This window comes from Hemiscyllium ocellatum, chromosome 23, assembly GCF_020745735.1.
Source record: "Hemiscyllium ocellatum isolate sHemOce1 chromosome 23, sHemOce1.pat.X.cur, whole genome shotgun sequence".
NCBI classification, from domain to species: Eukaryota; Metazoa; Chordata; class Chondrichthyes; order Orectolobiformes; family Hemiscylliidae; genus Hemiscyllium; species Hemiscyllium ocellatum.
This window is the reverse complement of record NC_083423.1, coordinates 7909148-7928158: the sequence shown is the minus strand read 5'-3', so window position 1 is coordinate 7928158 and position 19011 is coordinate 7909148. Positions and strand designations below refer to the sequence as shown.

The following is a 19011-nucleotide window of genomic DNA, read 5'->3' as shown; positions in this document are numbered from 1 at the left end:
ATTGAGCTTCTGGTCAATGGTATGACTGGATGTTGTTTGCTGGATATTCAGTGATAGTAATACCATTGAATGTCAAGAGACAGTGATTAGTTTGTCTTTTACTTGAAATGGTCACTGCCTGGCATTTGTGTGGCACAAATGCTACTTGCTACTTGTGAGCCCTAGCCTGGATATTATCCAGATCATGTAACATTTGAACATGGACTGATTTGATTTCTGAAGAGTCAGAACATTGGGCAACCATTGGCAAACATCCCCACTTCTGACCTACTACAGAAGGAAGGTCATTGATGAAGCAGCTGAACATGGATGCACCATCAACGCTATTCTCAGGGACTCTTGCAGGGATGGCCTGGAGCTGCAATGACTGACCTTCAACAACCACAACCATTTTCCTATGCATCAGGTATGCTTCCAACCAGCAGAGCATTTGGCCTTCTATTCTATTTGATTTGAGTTTTGCTAGGACTCCTTGATGCCACGCTGAGTCAAATTCAGCCTTGGTATCAAGGAATGTCATTCGCACCTCACCTCGGAAATTCTGTTCTTTTTGATCACGCTGAGATCAAGGCTGTAGTGAGACCAAGACAAAGAGGCCTTGGCGAAATCAAACTGGGCGCTACTGAGCAGGTGCTGCTTGACAGCCCTGTTGATGATACTGTCCATCACTTTACTGATGATGGAGAGTAGACTGATGGGATGGTAATTGACTGGATTGGATTTGAGCTGCTTTTTGTGTACAGGACAAACCTAGGCAATTTTCTACATTGTTTGTAGATGCCAGTGTTGTAGGTGTACTGGTATAGCTTGGTTTGGGAGCTGCAAATTCTAGAACACAAGTCTTTAGCACAATTGTTAGTACCTACCCATAGCCCCATTTGGAGCATGCAGCCTCCAGCCCCTGTGGCTTTCTCTCAGCCTGTAGCATCAGCAACATGAGGAAGAGTCACTCCACATCCCAGAAATTCTGTAAAATTGGACCTAATTGGGGTCTTCCTCATAGTAATTGGATCCACTACCCATCTACCCTGGGAAAACATCCCATTGGGAATGTGTCAAGAAGCCATTGATATGGCTTTATCCTATTTTCCTGACCAATACCAGGAAATGTCAGCCCAGTATTTCAGTGGCCAAATGGTCAATATATGGTACACATCTCATGGGAGATGGTGGAAATAGTTCGATGGAAATGTTATCTAATTCTAATTTGAGTGATTCTGTCATAAGATAACATTTTAGGATGTCTGTAATTTGAGTCATGATGTGGTAAATGAGTGGCATGCATAAGAGAAAATGGTAATTACAGTTCCAACAGTTATTCACTGCCTTTCTAGATCCATTTTAGACTTCTGATTGATTGTTATCATTAGCCAATAGTTTTAATATCTCTGTACAGTACAATTACCAGAAAGGCAGAGAGTGAACTAGACAGACCTTGGCTTGTTTGTCTAACAATTCCTATATCTCCATCATTTGGAGATGCCGGTGTTGAACTGGGGTGTACAAAGTTTAAAAATCTCACAACACCAGGTTATAGTCCAACAGGTTTAATTGGAAGCACACTAGCTTTCGGAACGATGCTCCTTCATCAGGTGATAGTGGAGGGCTCGATCATAATACAGAATTTATAGCAAAAACTTGCAGTGTGATGTAACTGAAATTATACATTGAAAAATTGATTGTCTGTTAAGCCTTTCATCTGTTAGAATGCAATGATAGTTTCACTTCTTTCATGTGTAAATCACAAAACTTTTTTTTTTAAGTTGCATTCTCGGATTAGCTGTTAACATGGTGATAGCTAGACAATATGTTGAAGGTGTTAGCCCCCTGTGTTCTCTGCCTATGACCTGATATTTAGTTTGATTCTAACCTAAAAAGTGAGATAACAGAGTTTTGCATAAATGCATGCAGTTTTTGAGCTCAGAGTTCTACATGAATGTATGCAGTTTTTGCGCAAAGTGCAATGTATCTCTGCAAGTACAAATTCACCCCACAAAAAAAACTATCACTGTATTCTAACAGATGAAAGGCTTAACAGACAATCAATTTTTCAATGTATAATTTCAGTTACATCACACTGCAAATATTTTGCTATAAATTCTGTGTTACGATCGAGCCCTCCACTATCACCTGATGAAGGAGCATCTCTCTAAAAGCTAGTGTGCTTCCAATTAAACCTGTTGGACTGTAACCTGTGTTGTGTGATTTTAACTTTATATCTCCATCATCTGCCTTTAATCTGTTACACCTGCGTCTTCCGAAATTAAAATCAACCTGAAAGAGTCCATCTAAAGATTTGTTTTCCAAGGATGTGCCAGGTGTGACGTTTTTAGAAAGCTGTTATTGTTTACCACAGTCCTTGATTTCTCTGAGTAAATCTGTCATAAACATGTTGTAACTGTGAAAGTTAATATAGCCTGGATGATCATTTAATCCACTGAAAACTTCATTCTGAAATGTGATCATTAGGTGTAAAGAGACTATTTACATTTGCAGTGTTCCAACATCATTAAAGCTATTTAGTAAAATAACAGGCAGAATCTGTTTCTGCAAATGACAGTTAAAGTATAAATATAATTATTGCTCTCAGATTTGTTGATCAAACCATTACTCACTCAAAATCACTCAAAAATCAGAATTAAATAACTGGTCAGAAAGAGCCAGTAGCTTACTGGCACTGTCCTTGAACTAATAATCCAAAGCCCCAAGGTAATGTTCTGAGGATGTGGATTTGAAACTGACCGTGGAAAGTCATGGAATCAGGAATAATCAGAGAGCTCGTCTATTGGAAACCATGTATCCATTGTCAATTATTATTAAAGACCCATCTGGCTCACTAGTGTGTTTTAGGCAAAAGGAATCTGCCATCCTTATGTGGTCTTGCCTACCTGTGACTCCAGCTCCACTGCAATGTGGTTCACTCTTAACTGCCCTCCAGGCAATTAGCGATGGACAAAAATGCTAGTCTAGCCAGTGATGCCCACATGTCATGAATACATTTTTTAAAAAATATTCCTGCTCTGTTCACCATTGTTAGAAACAAAATGGATTTTATCAACAGTTATGCTGTTTGGACAGACCAAATAAAAATAAATTAAAGTTCTAATGGTCATTACAAGAGACCTTCACAATGTTCATGGGGGAGAGCTTTAATACAGAGCTTTATTAACTCCGTGTTAAAGCACTGTACTTCTACACTATCAAATGATTTTCGTTCTTATCAATAGAATGTGATCAGTACAAGTTGTTAGGACTATGAATAAGTCTCCATCCACGAATTTACCTGTATTTAAAATTGCTTTGTGATGAGTGGCACAGATCAAATGGAACCCAGCAAACGTTGGTCATAATTTTCATATATGAGTATCTAAAGAGGAACAGGAATATACTTTATATACATTATTCCACTAAGTAGCATCCTTTGTACTTCTGTTGAAAGCAGATTTAATCTCCCATTTTTTGGAAAAAGAAATAAAAAAATTGTATTCTCACTATGCAGCACTTGTAATGCTGAGTGAGAATTGCTGAGAGAAAACCTGAAACTTGAAGGACAGTAGAGAAGGCAAGTTTAAGTTGCTGTTGATGAACTTGACACATGACATCGGCAAGTGATGTTGATAGTTTAAAGGAGCCCAGCACATGAGTTATACCACACTTTCATAATTGTCTACTGTGCATTCTGACTGGGTGAAAACCCTCAGTTATTGCATCTTCAGTGGCAAGTTCAGTGGTACGTTGGCATAGTAGAAGCATCTCTCCTGAATATTGGTACTGTCATTGAGTACTTTGAGAAGTAAATTGCAATAAATTCTGGGGGGAAACTGCAATCATGAGGAAGTGCCACAGTTAATTTTCAGATATCCAACGAATGTCATAAATGTATGTATAATTGGAGTTGTATACTGAAACTGCAACAACTCTTGTAAAAGGAACCTAAGGGACAACTTTTACACGCACAACCTGATGTGTTCATGGAATGAGCTGCCAGAGGAGGTGGTGGAGGCTGGTACAATTACGACATTTAAAAGGCATCTGGATGGGTATATGAATAGGAAGAGTTTAGAGGGATATGGGCCAAGTGCTGGCAAATGGGACTAGATTAATTTAGGATATCTGTTGAAATGGATGAGTTGGGCCAAAGGGTCTGTTTCGTGCTGTACATCTCTATGACTCTATATCCATTTTTAGGCAATGGTGAAAATATTGAAAAAACAATCTGAGGGATTGCATCAATCACCAGTTCAGAACTCTAAACCAAATCCTATCGCATGGATTAATCAAGGAAGACCAGCATGGATTTACTAGGCAGGTCATGTTTAATTCACTTCACTGAATTTTGTGAGGTAACATGGAGGGTTGATGAAGATTAGAGCTGAAAATGTGTTATTGGAAAAGCGCAGCAGGTCAGGCAGCATCCAAGGAGCAGGAGAATCGACGTTTCGGGCGTGAGCCCTTCATGCCCAAAACGTCGATTCTCCTGCTCCTTGGATGCTGCCTGACCTGCTGCGCTTTTCCAACAACACATTTTCAGCTCTGATCTCCAGCATCTGCAGTCCTCACTTTCTCCTGGTTGATGAAGCACATTTGTCACCTCCATGAATTTTAGCAAGCGTTTTGACATATACCCAAATATCTACCTGGTCAAAAAAGTAAAAATTCATGGGACCCAAGGAAAAGTACATGTCTAAATCCAAAATTCTGTGACGGGAAGTAAAGGGCAATGGTCAATAAGTGTTTTACTGGAGGTTGATTTCAGTGGGAGTCTACAAGGCTCAGTATGACGTCCCTTGCTTTTTATTGTCGTGTATCAATAAATTTAAATATGTGATTAAGAAATTTGGAAAAGATACTAAAATGATATTTTTAGTTGATAATGAGAAAGGAAGATTTGATTGCAGTACTATATTAATGGACTGATCAAATTGGAAGAAAATAGCAAATGGAATTCAGTCTGGAGACAAGGAAACATTAGATAAGCTGGAGATATTTGGAGTAGTGAAGGCTGGGGGAACATTTTATTGATGTGAACAGTATTATGATAAGTGAAGAAAGTATCTCCATCCCCTAACACGACAGTCAGTAACCAGGGGGCATAGGTTTAGAATAATGATATGAGGGAGTTAAGAGATTTTTTTGGGTCACCCAAACTATGGTGAGTGTGGAATTCACTAGCTGAAAACATGTTAGTGGGAGTCATTTTTATTGCATTCAAAGTATTCAAATATGGACTTGAAATGATGTAACCAGCTATGGACCAAGAACTGGAAAGTGGGATTAGCCTGAATCACTGGCATAGACTCAATGGGCAGAATAGCCTCCCTGAGCACCAAATTGTTATCATTCTATGATGCTGATACTTAAAACGTTTTTTTCATTAAAAGATGCATTAAATGGTGGTTTACCTGTCTTACAATTTAAAATGGCATCAGTTAACGATGGATCATTAACAAGGTTTAATAGGCTTTAACATTCTAACATTGAGAGGTTTTCTATTCCTGTTAATGACAGAACATGTGTTTTCTTTTAACATTGGACAGCAAGCTGAATAGCGCTAATAAAGCACTTACCACATATTTTTTCGATGCATTCACTTGATTTAAATGTTGATCTTGTTTAACTAACTCTTGATCTGAAACATCTTTACAATATGTGTAAATCAATAAAATCTAGTTCCCAGAAGTGTCGTGCATCAATAATTTCCCTTCTGTTCTTGTTATAGTAACCAGAAACCTAAGCTTGCATCACCCCATCCTCTGTTTCTGGCAGAGAGGTGATTTTAGGAAGTCTCTATGTTTGTTTAGTAGCACATCATGTTCTGTTTTTCAAGTATGACAATGCGGTGTTCACAGAACCAGCATAAACTTACTTTCAAAAATGTAAGAGCGAGCCAAAATAAATATACATTGATTCTCTGGCTGTAATCATATGTGCTGTACTATCAGATAAAGCAAGGTAAGTTAATCTAGTTATTTTATATGACAGCAGCATGATGACTAAAATATCACATTAACCAATGCAAATACAATCAAATAGGGATTACTATGCCTTTTTCAGAACTAAAATTCTTATTCGCTGGATAGAATCCAGGAGGGAAGTTCAATATGTTATTTTTCAGTGTGGGGGTTCTGTTCATGATGCAGAATATATTTCCTGGTTGGTTAGAGATGTTGGCCAATATTTCCAAGTGTAAATAAAATGGATTAAGAATAAAATTTATTGTAAGTTTACAGCAAAAGGCTTGGCTGATGAATTGTTTTGCTGTTTACCAGCTTCAATATTCTTCCTTCAGAGGATTATTGAAGTATTTATTTATTTTTATCTATCCCACAGGACATTGATGGCCAAGCACTACTACTGTTGACACTGCCAACAGTCCAGGAATGTATGGAGCTTAAACTCGGCCCTGCTATCAAATTATGTCATCACATTGAAAGAGTGAAAATTGCTTTCTATGCACAGTATGCTAACTGACTTAATTTGTCGTGATTCATTTTAACATATTTTGCCCAGAATTGTTCCAAAATGAGCACTGGACCAAGGTGTTCAGCTTTGACGCAATGGACAGATATTCGTCTGATAACTTGCCAGCTAGGGAAATGCTGTGAAGTAAACTTAGTGAGTCTTTATTTGCTGCTCACATTGAGTGATATGATCAAAATGAAGTAAGTTGTTAATATAGCTGCAAAAGGGCCCCTTTTACGTCAAGATGGATGCTACGCATATTTGAACAGAATCAAACACTGATGGGCAAGTCATGAAAACACAATCACATGTGGACTACTTCAGATTTGGATGGAAAAGAGAAATGTAAATAAGGATTACAAAATGATAACAGCAGCTATAAATGTGAAGATTTGTCATTTAAAAGGCTTTTGAGATTTGCTGAATCTTCATGCTTGAAGCCCTGATTATCTTAAGATTGATAGCACGTTCACATTGGAATCAACAGAGAATAAACAAGCCTGGGCCTGGAGGTACTGAATATACTTCTGACAACAGTCCATCAATGTGCTGTGCTTGTCAGTTGAACAATCTTTCCATACAATACTCCAGTTCATTTTGATTTGGTTGTGTTTTATATTTTGCCAGTTGATTTTTGAATGTTATCATGAATTATAAGGAGAATGTTTAACTACCGTGATACTGTGCTGTTTAATTTAGAATTGGGAACAAGACAGCATGACAAAGTAATTGTGCTGCCCATTATTGTGCAGATTTCTTTAAACCTGTGGCCATTTGCAGCCCAAAAAAATACTTCAGTTCAGGCTCCCTGAAGTTTAAATAGATCAGCACTATCTTCAATTAGCTGGAACAGAATATTATAAACCAGAATTGAGTGTAACACTTCCCTGCAGGAATGCTTTGAATGAATATTATCTTAAAATGATGAGGTTCCAATACTGGCACAATATAAATTATCCCAAAGAAAATTGAAAAGTTGTACATGATTTTACATAAAGGAAGGAAAGCCGGGTTTGAGGAGGACATTGTGATCTACCATTCTCATTTCAACTGTTTGAAAGTTGAATACTGACAACTTTTTAAGTGACTACACTGCAATGTACAGGTGTTGAGTTGTTTTCAAATGACACTGCAGTGATTTTTTAAAAATATATGCTGTCAAACAAATTTCACAAAATTACTTTCAACTCCTACATCTAAAAGAGAAAATCTGTTTTGTGGTAGACATTTGGGATGAATTAAATCATTTGATTGAATTTTTGAATCATATTTTGGTGGAACACCACAGGTTCTGGACAATTTACAGCAATGTTTATTTTAAAGCTACTTATTAGAGAGATCATACTTGCTAATGATGGGACTTTTTTGGGAACTGAAACAAGCTTTGTGAAGAGCATTGTCATATTTTCTTACACCTAACTATTTCGTACCAACATGCATCATAATCTAGTGAGTCAACATAGCACAGTAGAATATCAAAATTGATGCAAGACAGCTACAATTTTACATCATCCTTTAATGGACTAAAAACCCCAATTTAAAAATGTGCTTTCCAGAGTATCTAGATTTGATCATTTCATCTGCACATTAAATGTTATTAAGCTCCTGAAGATATTGTCACAATATATCCATGCTTCATACTGAGAGTTGCCATTTAGAGTGCAGCGAATCTGAAATGTTTGGAACGTATTTACTCTGTAGACTAATTCATAATTTATTATAATTAAATTGTGATGCATTTTATGCATCGAATGTTCAGACATTATTTTTCTTCCAGCAATCTGTTTTCCAAATCTTTTTCTCATACAAAAAAAATTAAAAAGGATTTTTTTTTAACAATGACAGCTATTGTGCAAACTACACTTTTGCAGTTCCATAAGAACTCAATTTTAAAAAGAAATTCTAGACTTCAAATTTCTCCACCATTTAATATTGAAGGCACTTGACACCTCTTACCTAAGTGCAGCAGTGGCAGATTATTGAAGTGTGCAATGTTGAACCATAATTCTTTCTAATCAAAGATATTTGCTGTCATAAAAGTTAATTAAGAGTCAATGTTACTAGATATTTTAGGTAATCTGCTCATCCAATTCTCTATGTATGCCATTTACAATGTACACATAATTGTGTGCATTCAAAGATGCATTTGGTGTTTCTGTGTAAATCAGTGCAGGAACCTTACTAGTTCATTTTAAAGTGAGCAACTATATGGTTGATTTGAAGATATTAATTGGCAGACTGGAGAGAGGTGGCCCCATGTTCCAGTGTGTCTCATGCAGACTTGCCATAAATTGCAGAAATTCAGTGTGACCTATTGCTTCCCTTTCAGTGACGTGGAAACAAATCTTTGGGTTAAAAAGTTCAAGAGGACAACAAAGTGAGGAACAAAAGAATGAAAAACCGAATCTTTAAACATTAAATTCTGTTTCGTGGTACCAGACACTTTTTATGTAGTAAAATCACATTACACATGCATTTTCTGTGTGAATTCTTTAGAAGTACAATTTTGAAAATCTAATGTTAAACTTCCTTATTACTGTCTTTCTGGATATTAAAATATAAAAATAAAAGCATATGTGGGGAGTACTAGTAACCAGTCATTTTATTCACTTATAATAAAATCTTTTGTGAGGAGCTTTGAGTGACAAATATGTTTTCTATTTCTAAAACATAATATTATAATTAAAATAGCGTGAGATCAGTTCTTTGTTGTTTCCCACATATAAAAATTTACGTTTATTAAACAGTACTTTACTTTTATAATGAACTCATTTTTGCAATCTCTGACAAATTTTATTATCCTACACTAATAAAAAGTTGGTGTCTTAGTGTTCAGTAAACCAGTCACGCCTAGATATGGCTTTGAGTACAGATGATGCTTACCCCGATTACTTTGTCTGAATGTACAGAAACAAAAATGTTTGGAAGTGAACATGCTTTTTAAGTTTGCTTTGTTTAAAAAAATTCAAGGCAAAATATGGAGAAAAGGCTTTAAACTATTCAGCTTGATTCTTAATAACATTGAAACAAACTTTAGCAATGATCTCTATAGCTATCAAACTGCAGTCTTTGCAATATTTAATTTTAAAATGTACATTTTCTTACGGAAGAATTCACATTGAAAATACATGAAACAGCTGTACAGAAGGGAGCTATTATTAAGGAGTCAGTAGCAATGGAACTTTGTACTTTAATATATTCCTTGTCTCAGTGTGTACAATAATTTTATTAAGACCATAAGCAATTTCATAGCTGTAAAGCTCTCTGTTGCCTGCTGGTATCACATCTATTGGGACTGCTATTTGCCTATAGAAGTGCCTCAGCAAACCTTGTGCCTGTATTAGAATGACATTAGTAAGATTGTCTGGAGATGTGATGTTGGATTCCTCGGGAATTATGTGAAATGGGCCCTATTCACTATATTGAAGGTGTAAACACGGTTAAAAAGCTGGCAAAGTGATTTTTATCTGTATTTAACAAAACCGATACTAAGAAAGAGTATTGTTACTGTAAATTGAAACAGGATAAAAATCAAATGACTTTATTCCTTACTAATATAAAGTGTAATGTCTGACTTTCCTCTGTTGTCATTCAGCTCAGTGATAGCATTCTGCCACAATGTTTTTCTATATCAGAATAGGAAAATATCCGAAATCATTACGTCAATTACTATCAGCAAATTAATTAGCTGGAGTTTCACGAGGTTAAAGTCAACACCACTATGCAAGCTATATTCAGGAATATTTGGAACACTTGGAAGACTCGGAAGATTTGATTAAATTCAACTTCAGTGAGAACATGAAATGGGTGGCAGTGGATCACGAGTTTTCCATTACATCAAATGGAAAGAGTAAGTAGGCAAGTGTATTATGGCTGTCCAATCAAATACTACCCAATTTATGCCCTACCAAAGTTGAATTTCACCCCATTGGTATTAAAGGTTTTGATGTACATGTTGCTGCAGAGCAATTATTGCATTTTGTTTATCTTACTTCTGTATTTGGGGTAGGAGAATTGCACATTCCATTTTAATGTGTATATGGTGTTCTGTTGTTGTATTTTTTAAACAGAGTACATATATCAGTGTTTTTTCCCAGATCAGTAGAATGATGTGCAGATGACACTGAGGTAATATGTGGAGCTGTGCATTGTAATTGGTTATCTTGCATGTTATGCTTAATAAAACTGTAATAAATATTGCTGTTGCTGCTTAATTTCTGAAGGACAATATATTGCTTTGTTAAACAATTCATTGTTTATAAATTTTGTATATATTTTGAAGAATTAACCCTGCGCTATTGACGTTACAGCCTTTAAGTATCATGTATATGTTTTCTGAAGATTGTTTAGTTCATTAAAATACATTAGTTTCTTTGCCAGAATCTAATGTTTGTACAGCTAAGAAACCCAGAAAAAAAAACTGACCTATTTTGATGCTATTACATTTAGTTGATTGTACTTTCAGTAAATCTGTTTCAAAAACTTGTCAAAAGATTGTGATATATTATAGAAAATGTTGTGTACTTTTCAGTAGTGATTCCTTGTATACCAGTATAGTGGATACTATCTTTTTCTAAAAAAAACAAATAAAACACCAAAGAATTACTACAGTTACTCTTTCAGGCCCAGTTTCTAAGCTATGAATGGGCTCATTTGTGTTTTCTAAGACACCTTTTATTACTAATGTGTATATTCAGCTGGTTGGAATTTAAGATTATTTGTAAATGGGAAGTATTAATGTTCTCTTTCTAACGAAACCAACTGACAGAACCAAGGGCACAAAAATTTAACTATTCACAAGTAAGCACAAACACTGGCTATTTTTGCAATTTGATGATTACAAAAATTATCAATGCATAGATGTAAAAACAAGAAACTTAGTAAACTGAGATGTAAGTCATTACTCGAACTGCAACATGCAGTTGTAGTGGTGTGATAGAGTCTTTTCTGAAACAATGCCAATTGTTAGTAATGTGGTTTTATGTCAGGTTAGCTATGTTTTTTTGGCACGGAACAATAAAGGTCTCAAAGGCAATCGAGGTGTGCAAAACAAAATATGCAGCATTTGTATGAGGGAACAGTTTTAATATAAAGATGCAAATTCATGTTTAAATTGTCCAATCACTCTTTAAGCTTAGATTAAAACTAATACATTTTATCTTGATTATTTGTGCAGTTAGTGCCGTGCGCTAGGGTCTTCAAATTAGCAGTGACCAAATAAGTAGTTACAATGATGTGGAAATGCCAGAGTTGGACTGGGTGTTGTTTGATTTTTGACCTGAATAGTTAACAGGCAGCCCTTCTCCCACCCCTTTCAATGCATGTATGCTGTGTATTAGGACACATGTTGCTGACAACTTTCTGTTAAATTATCTTGGGTAGATTACAGGCTATATGATCAGTTGCAGCCTCCGTACTTTTTCATACCTCAGAAATTCACCAGGAAGTACTGGGTTGTTCAATGTTCTTTTATGCCAAAAAAATGGTTTTGGCTTGAACAATGCTATTGGGTCATCAAAATATTTATCACTTGGAGATTGTAACTGAAAGTGATACTGTTCATCACTGAGAAACGGTGTTTGTTTTGAACAACCGTCTTATTTATGTATCACCTACAAATATAAGTTTTTTTTTAACTGAAGTGAATGCATTTTGAGGGAAGGAACTAATTAGTAAAATCCTTGTGATGCATTCCTTGAATACTATTCTGTTGTTGCTTCTGGGATGGAAGTCTGAATTTTCTAACCAACGTTGTTGCAATGCTGGGCTTATTAACGTAAGTATTGAAATAAGTTGGAATAGAAAATTTAGAGTCCTGAATTTGCATATCTTGCTTCCTTACAATTGGTACTGAGCTCAAAGCAGATATTCTTTTAGCGTGCAAACTAATTTGAATTTTCTTGTTTGAAATGCTGTTTCGCTATGTTCCTTGATTTGTTTTCTGCTTGTCTGCACAATGAAGTGACTGGCCCAACAAGTTGAAGAGCGTATTCTGTATATACGTTTTCATGTAAATAAATAAAACCTTTATTCAGAGCTATATTTTGGTTTTAACATCACCCTTTTTATGTTGCAAGATGTCTTAATAAAAATTGAAACAAATGAGATAGTGTTAAGCTTTCATTTTTTCCGTCAATCCCTCATTGAAATTAATATTTTATAACTTTAAAACTGAGATGCAAATATGCATTTTCAATGAATTTGAGCAATTGTATGTGCTATGATTGTTATCTCATTACAAGTTAAGACTGCAAGTTTAATTGAGTATTACATCCAAAACTATAAATGGACTGAACTAAAATTTAATCATATCATTTGTAATTCTTTCCTACCAAAGTCGAGGATAGGGACCTAGTTATTTTTAATCAATCTGTTAAGTGATTTTATGACCTACTTCCAGGGCAGACTGGTGGTGAACCCTGACTTCAAGGTAGGAGCCCTACCATGCCGTCACAAAACCTATAATTTAGTGATTAATTTTTTTCTGTCCTTAGGATCATGTACATTGTTCTCCTATCTATGACATCAATGAGCTAATGAATTCAGTCATGGGTGACTGAGCCATCTCCCTAAGCAGTGTGGGAGCCGTGACTTCAGTCTTCCAATGCACTCTCAGTTGTGTTAATCTTAGAAACTACCACAAAAATTATTTTACTAATGAAGCAATTTTGCTAACAAACCCATCCTATAATACAGGCAGTTTCCGGCTTTTGAATGGGTTCCGTTCTTAAATGTGTTTGATTTGTGAGCAAGTCAGAGTACAATAGGATATAAAATAGCTGCTCATATGTACAAGAAAATGTTTGCTTGTTGGACCTTTAAAATTAATATTAATGAGATTTTGTTCGTACATATGAGTGTTCAGAAGTTTTTAAATTGGGGAGCACCTGTAATGGGATATCAGAGAGTGTCTCAGAATGACCATGCAAAGCATTTATTCAGTTCACATTTTGATTTTGAAACATAACTATATTTGGGTTAATATTAAAATTAAAGAACTTTCATTTGCAGCACAATTTTCACAGAATATCTCAGTACAATTCTCTAAACTGCTAAGTATGGTCATTTTTATGTAGGTAGCTCCTTTAACAGTCCAATCCAGCTCCCTGCATAGCTTTTTTTAACACAGACTCCACACCACCACATTAGTTGTACAATATTGTCTTCATCAATGCTATATTTAATTGTCTGTAAACTGATTTCTATTTTGTCTTGTTTTCTTAGTAACTGTATGTTTTTGAGATAATGAAATAGATTTCATAATAAGTTACTCTTCTACAGTTCCCTCATCAATCAGGACCTAACCTTTAAATGATTAATAGAGCAAGCTGCTTTAACCACAGAGATATCAAGGGTTATTTTCAGCTGTTAGCTGCCTGCTTCACGCTTGAAAAAACCTGCAGCTGAAAATGGTAGAGGACATTTTCTTCCCCTGTTTGGTATCTAAAGTCTGCCTGATACAATTCCAACACTGGGTGAGAAGCAAAACACAGATAACTCTTTAAATATGTGGATTAGGATTCTTCCAGGAAGATTGGGAATGTAGGGTAATTAGACCAGCTATGCTCTTATTGAATGATGGTGCAGCTCATGTAGACTACTCCTGCTCCTCATGTTTATTACAGTCTCAGGCTGAAAAAGCACCACATGCTCTCCTTGTACCAAGTGTTCAACATTGGTCTGCAGCCAGCCCAAATAATAGCCCACCACTCTCTCCCTCAAAGATAGCACTTCTTTATCTGAATACAGTTGTGGGTGTGCATTTGCGAACATCAGGAGAAAGTGAGGACTGCAGATGCTGGAGAGTTAGCGTTGAAAAGTGTGGCCCTGGAAAAGCACAGCTGGTCACGCAACATTAGAGGAACAGGAGAATCAACATTTCAGGTGTAAGCCCTTCATCTGGAAGGGCTGCTCCTTGGATGCTGCCTGACCTGCTGTTCTCTTTCTCTTTCTTTCTCTCTCTCTCCTGTTATAGGACAGTTCCTGCCAGAGCATGCAACTTTGGAATGGGAGAGACACAGATAAGTCAGAAGTTGGGCTGTTGTGAAATACAACAGAATTTTTCAATGTATTAAGTCAAACACATTTTGATGGTAACGTCCAAAGAAAGCATGTTGGATAAACAAATGGCCAACAGGCTGTGATGTAACACTGCATGTAACGTTGTTAACTTACCTTTTTATTTATCGTCATTCTGTATCTAACAATCTTATAGCTCCTTTTACACAGCCATTCATCTATGTAGCATTAACCACTGTAACTGAGAGTGAATTCCACAAATCTGGTAGAAAAGATTTCCCAATTTTTTTTCTTTGTTAATTTTATACTTGCTTTCTCCTTAATCTGCACTAAAGATCCCTGGTTAAATGAACCATGTGATTGAAAGTATGAAAAGGCATGTACGAAGTTGGATCATACCAATTTAGCTAGTTCACTAAAATAATGAGGACAGGCATCAAGAAAACTCTTTTCACTCAGCACATTGTTAAAGTATTGTTGCCACAGCTAATGTTTCAAGCAAAGATGTAGGTATATAGGAAATAGAAGCATAAGTAGGCTGATCAGCCTGTTGAACTGACATAACTGGAACATGGTTGATCTAACTCAATGTAATTTTTCTCTGTGTTGATGGATTGGTTTTTCCTTGTAAGGAAAATTGGATACAAGGCTTTGGGGAGACTGGAGAATTAGAATGAATATGTTCATTGATCCAGCAAAGGGCTAAGACAGACAAAATTGGCCAAATGACCTTTTTTGAATTCAATGCCTCCTCTATCTGTTCACTGCATTTAGTTCTTCGCTAATTACATTAAAACTTACAGACCTGAACCAAGGAATCACCCTTTACAGTTTATATTCAAAGTGCCATTCACAATCAGATTTAACTTAACTCATTCACTTTGTGGATGTTCATTGGCCTGACCCTCTTTTGACTGATTCCAAAAAATATTTGATCTTAAATTTAACCATGAATGACATAATTTGCTTTGTGTGAAAAGCAACAGTTTCCATGTGTATGAATCATTTGTCTGATATTGTGGGTTTCTGTGTAAATTCTGCACATATGTGGTGCACCTGGCAAAGTCATACCCACCGAAACAGGAATCGATTGAGATCTGGACACACAATTCTGATGAGATATGGGCAGCGTTGAATTATCTAGTAACAGGCATAGCTACAACAAAATGGATGTCTTGCATAAATGCATGCATACAGAGCACACCGGCTAGAAACAGCTCTCCAGGGCAAGGCTTATAATCTTGGTACAAACATTTGTTTCAATTGAGAAATGAGGAGCAGAGGTGCTGAGCTGCAAAGGTTTCCCAGCAGCATGACAATAACTGAGGGAGTAAATGGAGTTTGGAAATTGGGGGGTGGGGGTGGGGGTGGGGGTGGGTGGGGGTGGGGGCGGAGGAGATCAGGTGGAATGTAGTCCCTCATACAGGATAGGTTCGAAGTACAGTTCAAGGACTGAGAGTAGTCAGACCTTAGAACAGAGTACAGGTTCTGACTAGGACTACAGAAATATGGGATTGTAGAATAATAAAATGCGTGAGAACAGAAGGGGGAAACTTGGTCCATTGATGGAGTGTGTGGTAATAATTCAAATGTTCGAGGCTGTGTTAAGGTCTGTGCGCTCTGATGACATTATTAGTGTGAGTGGGCAAAAGGCTGAGCATCGTATGTTTTCTTGCCATGAACACCCACATCCACAGCCCTCCTCATAGCCTGAGTGACAATGTTTCATGAACTAATGTAGATATTTTTAAACAACCTATTTAGATATGTCTGGAGAAGGTGAAAGTTAAACCCAGGACTTTTGACTCAGAGGTACGGACACTACCACTGTATCACAGTTCCCAATGAACAAATTTAACTTGCATCTAATTGCTATACTACAGTAAAGGACAAAGAACAGAACGGTCCACCTTTGGTCCACCAAGTCTGTGCAAACACATAATGCCTTTCTAAAAATCTTTTTTTGCCTCTATCTTCTTTGTATCCCTCTATTCCCTATCTATTAGAATCAAAGAGATGTACAGCACAGAGATACCCCCTTTGATCCAACTCGATCATGCCAATCAGATATCCCAACCCAATCTAGTTCCACCTGCCAGTACCCAGCCCTTATCCCTCCAAACCCTTCCTATTCATATACCCATCCAGATGTCTTTTAAATGTTGTAATTATATCAGGCTCCACCATTTCCTCTGGCAGCTCATTCTATACACATACCACCCTCTGTGTGAAAACGTTGTTCCTTAGGTCCCTTTTATATCTTTCCCCTCTCACCCTAAACCTATGCCCTTTAGTCTGGACTCCCCCACCCCAGGGAAGAGACTTTGTCTATTTATCCTATCAATGCCCTTCATGATTTTGTAAACCTCTATAAGGTCACCATCAGCCTCCAATGCTACAGGTAAAACAGCCCGAGCCTATTCAACCTCTCCTTCTAGCTCAAATCCTCCAACCCTGGCAACATCCTTGTAAATCTTTGCTGAACCTTTTCAAGTTTCACAACATCCTTCCGATAGGAAGGAGACCAGAATTGCATGCAATGTTCCAAAAGTGGCCTAACCAATGTCCTGTGCAGCCACAACATGACCTCCCAACTCCTGTACTCAATACTATGAACAATAAAGGAAAGCATACCAAATGCCACCTTCACTATCCTATCTACCTGTGACTCCACTTTCAAGGAACTATGAACCTGCAGTACAAGGTCTCTTTGTTCAGCTGCACTCCTTAGGACCTTTTACCATTAAGTGTGTAAGTCCTGCTAAGATTTGCTTTCCCAAAATACAACACCTCTCATTTATCTAAACTAAACTCCATCCGCCACTTCTCAGCCTGTTAGCCCATCTGATTGTAATCAGAGCTCGTTGTAATCTGAGAGAACCTTATTTGCTGTCCACTACACCTCCGGTTTTGGTGTCATCTGCAACTTACTAACTATACCTCTTATGCTTACATCCAAATCATTTATATAAATGATGAAAAATCAGTGGACCCAGCACCGATTCTTGTGGCACTCCACTGGTCACCGGCCTCCAGTGTGAAAAACAACCCTCCACCACCACCCTCTGTTTTCCACCTTTGGGCCAGTTCTGTATCCAAATGGCTCATTCTCCCTGTATTCCCTGAGATCTAGCCTTCCTAACCAGCCTCACATGGGGAACCTTGTCAAACATCTTACTGAAGTCCATATAGATCACGTCTATCACTCTGCCTTCATCAATCCTCTTTGTTACTACTTCAAAAAACTCAATCAATTTTGTGAGCCATGATTTCCCGCACACAAAGCCATGTTGACTATCCCGAATCAGTCCTTGCCTTTCTAAATACATGTATATTCTGTCCCTCAGGATTCCCTCCAAAAATTTGCCCACCACCGACGTCAGACTCATTTGTCTATAGTTCCCTGGCTAGTCCTTACCGCCCTTCTTAAACAGTGGCACCACATTAGCCAAACTCTAGTCTTCTGGCACCTCATCTGTGACTATCGATGATACAAATATCTCAGCAAGAGGCCCAGCAATCAATTCCCCAGCTTCCCACAGAGTTCTAGGGTACACCAGGTCAGGTCCTGGGGATTTATCCACCTTTATGTGTTTCAAGACATCCAGCACTTCCTCCTCTGTAATATGGACATTTTTCAAGATGTCACCATCTATTTCCCTACAGTCGATATCTTCCGTGTCCTTTTCCACAGTTTACACTAATGCAAAATATTCATTTAGTATCTCCCCCATCTCCTGCGGTTCCACACAAAGGCAGTCTTGCTGATCTTTGAGGGGCTCTATTCTCTCCCTAGTTACCCTTTTGTTCTTTAATTAATGTATAAAAACCCTTTGGATTCTCCTTAACTCTATTTGCCAAAGCTATCTCATGTCCCCTTTTTGCCCTCCTGATTTCCCTCTTAAGTATATTCCTACTGCCTTTATACTCTTCTAAGAATTAATTCGATTTAGCGTGTCTATACCTGACACATGCTTCCTTCTTTTTCTCAATTTCTTTAGTCATCCAGCATTCCCTACACCTACCAGTCTTTCCTTTCACCCTAACTGGAATATACTGTCGATGGACTTGCGTTATCTCATTTCTGAAGGCTTCTGATTTTCCAGCCGTCCCTTTGCCTGCAAACATTTGCCCCCAATCGGCTTTTGAAAGTTCTTGCCTAATACCATCAAGATTAGCCTTCCTCCAATTTGGAACTCCAACTGTTAGATTGGTCTATCCTTTTCCATCACTATTTTAAAACTAATAGAATTATGGTCACTGGCCCCAAAGTGCTCCCCCACTGACACCTCAGTCACCTGCCCTGCCTTATTTCCCAAGAGTAGGTCAAGTTTTGCACTAACAGGGACATCCACATATTGAATCAAAAGATTGTCTTATACACACTTAACAAATTCCTCTCCATCTAAACCCTTAACACTATGGCAATCCCAGTTTATGTTTGGAAAGTTAAAATCCCCTACCATAACCACACTAGATAACTGAGATCTCCTACCCTAATTCCCTACCATATCCCCTACCATAATTCTT

The 19011-nt window shown here is 37.3% G+C and overlaps 1 protein-coding gene across 2 annotated transcripts in view; it reads left to right on the top strand.

Annotated features, from left to right (window-relative positions):
• sfmbt2 (Scm like with four mbt domains 2) overlaps window positions 1-10940 on the top strand; it is a 214939-nt gene extending 203999 nt beyond the window's left edge. For both annotated transcript variants that reach the window (XM_060842636.1, XM_060842635.1), the window contains one exon: window positions 6331-10940. In XM_060842636.1, the coding sequence (XP_060698619.1) occupies window positions 6331-6471 (141 nt within the window). In that variant the 3' untranslated portion in view covers window positions 6472-10940. The remainder of the gene's footprint in view (window positions 1-6330) is intronic.
• Window positions 10941-19011: the final 8071 nt, after the last annotated feature.